An 8,424-nucleotide genomic window follows, 5' to 3' on the forward strand; every position below is an offset into this window, starting at 1 on the left:
GCTGGCCACGCTGAGGCCATCTCCTGGGCTCCTGCGCCCTCTGCCGGCCAGGAGGGGACCCGCACGCGGGACAGCTCGCGGCCGGAAGGGCGCGCATGCTGCTGGGAGGCTGGCGAGGACGCGGGCGGCCCTGGCACCGTCCGAGGGTTCTGGGAAGGGTGGTGGGCACAGCCAGGAACAGCTGCTGTGTTCCTCTTAGGCGTAGGAGAACAACCCCTCTCGCCCCCACACCTCCTCCGGCCCTGCCCGCTGGGCTCTCAGAGCTTCTCGTCCAGCTCCAGGCCCTGGTTATCCCGGGCGCCCCCGCGCTCGGGGCCTGGGCTGCCGCCGTGTGTCCCACTCAGGTAGTTCTGGATGGCGGAGGCGCAGTCTAGCCGCTCCATGACGGTCATGAGGTAGTGCAGCTCCTGCAGGCTGCCGTTCTGCTCCTCAAACAACTCCAGGATGGCCGCTGCGGGGCTGCGCTGGCAGGACAGGAACCTGGCCCGAGGTACGGGAGGAGGAGAAGGGGGTAGGAGCAGGGAGGGGCTCCCCCCCGCTGCAGGCTCCCTGGGCTGCGCAGCGCAAGGTCCGTCCCTCCCCCATCCTGTAGCTTTTGTCCTTGTCCTGTTCTTGCCTGCCTTCCAGGGCACAGGAGGTGGGAAGCCCCAGGGCTTTGAAACTTGAGATTGTCCTGGCTTGGAGGCCAACTCTGACCCCTACTCCTCTCTAGGCTTCAGTTTCCTCTTATTAAGATGAGGGCTTAGACAAGAGGACCTCTAAGTTTGCTACAGTTCTGATGTTCTGTAATTGCCTTCTCTACCTCCCCCACTCCAAATACACCCCTAGCCTCCCCCTAGTCTCCCCCTAGCCTCCTAACTCCCTCCTTCCTCCCTGTCTCCTAGGCCACAACATCCTGCTCACTACTAAGGAAACAGTTGCTGTAAACCATGGCTTTTTATCACGACCCTCCCGTCCACTAAAACCTTCCAGAGTCTCTCACCTCCTAACCAGCCCATGCTCCATGAGCCTTTCTGGCTCATCCAGCACCTGGCCTTGCCCTGTCTTTATGCTTTCTCTCCTTTCTCCCATCCTGAACCCCCTTAGCTCAGGCCTCTCTCTTTCTCGCCTTGCACACACTACACCCACAGCCACCTCTGCTACTCCCCAAAACAAAATGGCTGATCTCTTCTCCATCACTTCCTCCCTGAAGCCCTTTCTAGTTCACCCCTCCCAGGTGGAAGAGAACATTCTGCATCCCTCAGTTCAGACTTCTGGTCATTACGCCCACAGTTCATTATTATTCTTGCTTCAGCTGTTTTCTGTCTCTCTTCAATGTGTTATACAATACTGGATTCTTACAGGAAGGCACAAGGAACACGTGCCTTTATTTTTCAAGCTCTCTGAACCCTTTACTAGTGTGTGTGCTCCTAGGCGCTGGGACCATGCCTCATTCATCTTGTATCATAGTGCTTAGCACGGTTTCCAGGGCATAATAGGTACTTGATAAATGTTTAAATGAATGATTTAAAAATCCACCCTGTAGTTGCAGACCAGCCTGGCCAACCTGGTGAAACCCCGTCTGTACTAAAAATAAAAAATTAGCTGGACATGGTGGCATGTGCCTGCAATCCCAGCTACTCGGGAGGCTGAGGCAGGAGAATTACTTGAACCCGGGAGACGGAGGTTGCAGTGAGCATTTGCACTCCAGCCTGGGTGACAGAGCAAGACTCCGTCTCAAATAATGATAATAATAATAAATAAAAATCCACCCTGTTTTCAGGGTCCAGCTCTAGCCCCATCACCAGGATAAAGTCTTCCCTGACTGCTGCACTCATAGTGTAGTTTCTGGAGCTTAGCTCAGTATTCTCCTGCTTTCTGAGTTGCTTGACAGGGATCATGACTGCACTGTCACCATTATTGATAACATTTATTGAATTAACAAGTGTCAGGCACCCAGCTACATGCTTTACACACATTATCCTATAATCTGTCTTTCTCCTCCTCAGGGCATAGCATGGCAAGCACTCAACATGTACCAAATAACTTCCATGTTAATGGATTCCCTGTTAAATGTTAATTGAGCACCTACTATGCACCAGGCATCATTCTAGGTACTGATGATACAGTGATTAATAGAGCTGCCCTTTTATGGGAAATAGGGTGGACAGTAGCCATTCTCTGACTTTTAAGTCACTCCCTTGCCTGTGATCCAGTCTCCAGAGTGTCTTGAGGAACCCCATTCCAGCCCACCCTCCTCTACCATCCACAGACCTCACCCCTCTTCCTACCGGATCTTCATGCCACAAAGCCCCAGGTGGGAGGCCAGTCTGCGCCAGTCATTGCCGGTGATGCTGTTTGGCTCCAACAACATCTGCAGCTGCTCAAAGAGCTCTGGGGGCAGCCTTAGGCAGGGAAAAGGGTGTTCTTGGAAGAAAGGGACCAACAGACCCACTCTGGTTCTCCCATATGCACCCTAAATGCTATAGTCACCCTGTGGGCACCAGGGTAGGAACCCAACATGCCCCAGGCAGCAGCCCAAGCAACCCCCGTCTCACCTATTGCATGGGGGCGGCTGAGAAACAGGTGGTGGCGCTGCCCAGGATTCCTCCTCTGATGCCTGGAATCTGAGGATTTCCATATACTTGGTCTCCAAGCCCTGAGTCAACACGGGGCAGGAAACACACTTAGGGGTCACAAGGCATCCCCCTGAGTAAGAAGCTGGAGTCCTACCTCCATTCCTCATGTCTCTCCTTCAGTCTGTCACTCAGAGCCACCTTACCAGGAGATACAACCCTGCTCCACCCAGCACCCTCTACCCACTGTCTCCCTGTGACTTCAGAACCGCACCTTCAGCCTTATGTTTGCCCCTGAGCTCTTTGGGAACTGGGACATGAAGACCAAACAGACTGCAGCCTGAGCCACCCCAGGGGAAGTCCTGGGTGGGGCCGTGGAGCAGTGGGAGGTCATCCAACCATAGAGACACTGATCTCAGCCATATGTGTACCTTCCTCCATTCCAACCTTCCCTTCCTCTTCTCCAAGTGACAACAGGGTATCTGCCTGCCTTCCACTAAGTTGCCACTATGGTTCCCCAAAGACTCTCAACTCTGATTTCTTCGCATCTTCCCTTGGTGCAGCAGGAGAGGAGAGATACCTAACTCCCAGCCTGCCTACTCAAGACCCTCTTCCTGGTCACTTCCCACACTGAAAATACAAAACATCATCTCTCAAATCCCACACTGAAGATACCAAACATCATCTCTCAAATGTAGACAATCAGCCTAGAAAGAAACCATATCAACTTGATGCCCCAGTTCTCTGAGTTGGGGGAAGGGGTTAAACTAGGGTTTGGTTCTTTTAGCTTCCGGCTGGATTCATCCACCGATAGACAAGGAGAGTCAGGGATGAGGGTAACTTGGAGCCCAGATGATCTCAGCCCCTCAAAGAGCTGGTATGGGGGCTCTATGGAAAGTGCCATCTTTACCTATGTGATTAAGACCATAGTTACTGGGCACCAGACCCTGTGCCCACTTTGCCTAGGATTTCCCCCAGGCCCTGCCCTTCCTCTGCCCCTCAGCTCCAACTCACATCCTGGAAGGTGTGCATGGTGACAATGATCTCATTGGTTAGTGCTGAACAGTCCTCATTCTCATTGGCTATAAAGAGAAGGTGACAGCGTGGCCAGTGAGTGAGGAAACGGCCTGGGGTAAGAGCAGGAGAAGGTAAGGGACTCTATAGTAAGACTTGGGAAATCTGAGGAAGCTGGGGTCCAACACTCCATTTTTCTCTCTGCAAAGATCTGTGTGGCTCCTGGCCTTTCAGGGAAGGTCTGTGTGCATGGCTGCATGGGGGTCTGCAGAGCTCCAGAGTTACTGGGAGGGAAGGAGAGGAGACGGGATGGGAAAAGAGAGGGGAGGAGGTACACACAGGGCTCCCAGACTACCTGCTTTTCTCCGGAAGCAGAAGGAACGGAAGGGGCACTTTCCATGCCAGATGTGGAGATGGGGAACCAGCTGGCAACTGCTGTCATCCACATTCTCCCAACCTGGTGAGTAGGCAGACAGCAGAGGGCCTCAGAGAGTGGGGCCTTAAACAAGTATTGAAGGGGGCTGTGGGGAGGCATGAGGACAGAACAAAGGCAGGAGGGTCTCAAGGGAATGGGAATCCCCAGAGCCTGGGCAGGGACCCCAAGAGGGCCCTTGCACTATAAAAGCCTTCCATCCTTTCCTGCTTCTGTGGGGTATAACCCCTCTCCCTCCCACCTCCCACCTGGCATCACCCTGTCCTAGGAGTGAGTGGCAAGGGCTCAGTAGACAGCAGAGTGGTCAAAGCCCTGGGGGCTTCATGAGGCTACTGCTGGCCCAGAGGTCACAAACAGACTTGGGGCCTGGTGTGGTGGCTCACGCCTGTAATCCCAACACTTTCAGAGGCCGAGACGGGCAGATTACTTGAGGTCAGGAGTTCGAGACCAGCCTGGACAACATGATGAAACCCCGTCTCTACTAAAAATACAAAAAAATTAGCCAGGCATGGTGGTGGGCACCTGTAATTGCAGCTACTCAGGAGACTGAGGCAGGAGAATAACTTGAACCCAGGAGGCGGAGGTTGCTGTGAGCCAAGATCAAGCCACTGCACTCCAGCCTGGGCAACAGAGCAAAACTCCATCTTGGGAAAAAAAAAAAGAGAGAGACTTGGGATCCTCAGATCTCCAGATGTCCAGCGGAGGCCCAGAACCCTTCATTCCTGTGGGGCTCCCGATCATCCTATCCCACAGGCCACTGCCTCCCTCACCCTCTGAGATGTACGTGAGCTTCAGGCACTGGTCGCCCCTAGCCCCACTGAAGTCGAAGAGCTGGCAGGGCCCACGCAGGCGCCCACCATGGGGCTGCTCGTTGGTCAGTGCCCACTGCAGGGCGCAGGGCGTGTTGTTGAGGAAGTAGATACGCAGTTGCAGGTGGGACTGTCCTGGCGCCAGCGGTGAGCAGAATACGGCCAGCTGCAGCCATTTGCGGGCTTCGCGCCCCACAGGTGCCTCCAGCACACAGGTGTAGAGGCTGCAGAGGGAGCCGTGGCAGGCACTAATGTGCAGGGAAGGCTAAGACACCAACACACTGCCACCAGCCTCCTGCCACCTGAGGGGCCTCTGTGGGGCCTTCAAGGAGGTTCAGAGAACACTCGAGGGGAGCACTTAGGGAGGAACTGGTAGGTAGGGGATGAAAAGTGAGCACGTCACAGTGACTGGTGACGGAATGGGGAGGAGAGCTGGCAGGGGAGAGAGGGAAAGTGGGCTCAGGGTGACCATGCTTGGGAGGGCACCCGCACATGGCCCTATTCCTGTCAATGGGTGGCAAGAAGGCTGGGAGGCAGAGGACCTAGGACTCTAGAAAGACAAAGAGATGAAGGACAGAGATGGAATGGAGTCTTAGAGAACTGGTGCTAAGCCTGGGGACAGTCCTGAAAGGGGCACAGTGTAGAGAGAGATAATTTGAAAGACAGAGAGATGGGGAAGACAGGTCCCTCTTAGATGGAGAGATGGTGCTGAGTCAGACACTTCCAGACAGACAGAGACAGCAGTGGGATTTGCAGTCATGGACATGATTGATGTGAGAAAAACTGCTACAGACATTAGGACAGAGGGGCCAGAAAGAGACACCAGGGGATAAAGGATTTGCAGACCATCTTCTATACAGAGAGATGAAGATAAGGCAGACAGAGAAAGTGGGCAGGAAAGACAGTCCCCAGAGAGATGGGTGTGGGAAGACAGGCCAATGGCATGTGCCTACCTGAAGTGGGAGAGGTGGATGCGACACTCATCCCGGGAGGCGTGGGCCCCCGGCCGCCCCAGGGGCCTCCATACCTTGGCATCCAGCAGGGTAGTGTTGCTGCTGTAGGTGCGAGCATGGCTGGGCTGCTCGGCACAGTGTTTGAATGTGAGAGTGCAAGGCTTCAGGAAGGAGGCCCCATGGGGGCCACATGCCACCACAGGGCTTACCAGCCCCTGGGCTCGGGACAGCGATGGGGCGTCCGACAGGTCCCACACCAGGATCAAAGATACCCGCTCCTGGCGGCCCACAGCCACAGCACCTGGCAGGGAGAGGGAGAGCTGAGATGGGCCTGGTAGGCAGGCACACCCCTGCCCCTGAAAGAGGCCAGGCCAGAGAGAAAGGAGGTGGGGCAGGAGCCCAGGAGAGACCCCCAGCAGGGCACACAGGGAGGTGGTATGAACAAGAGTAAGACGACTGTGGAGCTGACTTGTAGTGTAACCCTAAGCAAGACACTTCCCTTTCCACCCAGGCTGCTGCTAGCCCATAGTGTGCCTTGTGTGAATTTGCAAATGGTGCTCTTCCCTCCCTTTACTGGAGAATTGTCACAGCATACTGATTCATTAGAACAAGGCACTTTACTTCCACCTGCCAGGAAGTTATCCCAAAAGATATGTAATATGTCCATCCCTGAAGTCAATAAAGCTATACTCAAAATATAAACAATTATCAGAAGTAAAAGGTGTCTATGAACATTGCTCCCTCAGATGTGGTGACCTAATGTACAGTCTGACCAACTGTATGCGGAGATGAGAGCCAGGAGCTGTTACCTGGTGGGATGAGCAAGGAGATGCCTGTATCCTGGAGCATCAGGCAACCGCCGCGGTGATCCACCTCTCGAGCCGAAAACACCAACAGTTTGTGCATCAACTGGCGGACCATGGTCTGGCCTTGAGTGGGTGTGTGTAGCTCCTGGTAGAAGGCAACCATCTCTGGCAGTGTGGCTGGCAGGTGCTGCCTTGAGACCTCGTTTTCTGGTGGGGGGGTAGGCTGGGACACTGGTTCCTCTTGACCATTCAGTGTCCAGCAGGCCCCCAGCAGCCTTCTAGGGCAGTGCCATCGAAGGCATTGGGCCAGAAGGAGGACACTTGCCACTGGGACCCCCACCAGCAGTAGGAACTGGGAGGGTTGGAATGAACTCTCCTGGGGGCACATTCGCCTGGTCACTCAATGCTGCTGGCTCTCCTTCACCCCTGTGCCAGCCAAAGCCAAAGGCCTGGTGGGGAAGAAGGGGTCAGTGTCAGGGTAAGCCCTTTTAAGTTGTGGAGGTCAAGGCTTGGCTTACACATAGCTGCAAGTTGTCTTCATTCCAGCGCACACTGCACACTTTAGTCACACCAATTCTTTTAAACTGTCTCTCTTACTCGAGAACCTACCCTGGCTCCCCGTGACCTAACACATCAAGGTAAACTGCTCTGAAGCAGAGTGAGCTTGGGTTTACAGTTAGAGAACATGAGTTCAAATGTCACCTTGGTCACTATGGCTGGGTAAACTTATCATATTGATGTAAGGCAGGAGAGCCCCAAAATTGGGGCTTAGCTTGGGAGGGTTTGTGGCTTCACCTAGGCAAGAATTCAAGGGTGAGCCAGTGGTGTCAGACAGCAACTTTCACTGAAGTGGCAGAGTATAGCAGCAGCAGAGGTATGCTCCTTACAGAGCAGAGCTAACCCTAGGCAGTGTGCCCAGGGTATCAGCTCTGGGGCATTTCTGCCATCATATTTATGTCCACTTTTAATTACATGCAGTAAGGGGTGGGTTATTCAGAAATTTCTAGAAAAAGGAATGGTAGCTTCAGGTCACTGCCATGGAAAGGGGCAGTAACTTCCAGGCATTGCCATGGCAGTGGTAAACTGTCATGGCACTGGTGGGCATGTCTTATGGAGAGGTGCTTTTGGTGCCTTTTCCCTGTTTCAGCCAGTTTTCCATCTGGCCTGGAATCAAATCCCACCTCCTGCCTCAATATTGCTTAATGTACCTCAGTTTCCTCATCTGTCCAAATATCTACCTTGATCTTCAAGTGCTGATACAAAAAAAATCTATAAGTGGAAAAAGCAAGTCGCAGAGAGATAAAACATTCTGAGCTCATTAATGTGAAAAACAAAACTGCATATAAATAGATACATATTTATGGGTGCATATATGGAAATGTAAAGGTATAGAGAAAGGTCTGGAGCAGTGGTGTACAATAAAAATGTAATGTGAACTACACATGTAATTTTAAATTTCCTGATGCCACATTAAAAAGAACAGGAGAAATTAATACATTTTATTTAACCCAATATATTCAAAATGTTATTTCAACAGGTAATCGATATAAAATTATGAGATATTTTTACTTTCTTCCTTCATACCCAGTCTTTGAAATCCATGAGTAATTTATATGAACAGAACAGCTCACTTGGGACTGGCTGTATTTCAAGTGCCCAGTAGCCACGTGTACTAATGAGTCCGGTCTTAGACTGTGCAGGTCTGGAAGGACACACCCCCAAACTATTCCCATGAGTCACAACAAATTGAGAAGGTGGAAGGTGTGAACAAAAACTTTGTATTTTTTTAAATCCTTTTCTCTGTACTTTGAATTTTTCACATCAAGCATGTAGTTTGTATTAACTTTGTAATTC

The 8,424-nt window shown here is 52.5% G+C and overlaps 1 protein-coding gene across 1 annotated transcript; it reads right to left on the reverse strand.

Annotated features, from left to right (window-relative positions):
* Positions 1 to 257: 257 nt before the first annotated feature.
* Positions 258 to 6,958, reverse strand: UNC5CL (unc-5 family C-terminal like). The gene is made up of 8 exons (XM_031011875.3): positions 6,574 to 6,958; positions 5,765 to 6,065; positions 4,773 to 5,035; positions 3,925 to 4,026; positions 3,570 to 3,637; positions 2,538 to 2,638; positions 2,271 to 2,384; positions 258 to 480 (listed from the first exon to the last, which is right to left on the reverse strand). Exons 1-8 carry the CDS (start codon positions 6,956 to 6,958, stop codon positions 258 to 260), a joined length of 1,557 nt encoding a protein of 518 aa, XP_030867735.2.
* Between the last annotated feature and the right edge of the window lie 1,466 nt (positions 6,959 to 8,424).

Source organism: Gorilla gorilla, chromosome 5, assembly GCF_029281585.2.
Source record: "Gorilla gorilla gorilla isolate KB3781 chromosome 5, NHGRI_mGorGor1-v2.1_pri, whole genome shotgun sequence".
NCBI lineage: Eukaryota > Metazoa > Chordata > Mammalia > Primates > Hominidae > Gorilla > Gorilla gorilla.

Excerpts from the sequence above, each read along its gene's own strand:
- UNC5CL (XM_031011875.3), bottom strand. The coding sequence starts at position 6,958 with ATGTGCCCCCAGGAGAGTTCATTCCAACCCTCCCAGTTCCTACTGCTG. Across the intron at positions 5,036-5,764 it reads ATCCACCTCTCCCACTTCAG|CCTCTACACCTGTGTGCTGG; the intron begins GTAGGCACATGC and ends CTCCCTCTGCAG. Across the intron at positions 3,638-3,924 it reads CTGCTTCCGGAGAAAAGCAG|CCAATGAGAATGAGGACTGT; the intron begins GTAGTCTGGGAG and ends TTCTCTTTATAG.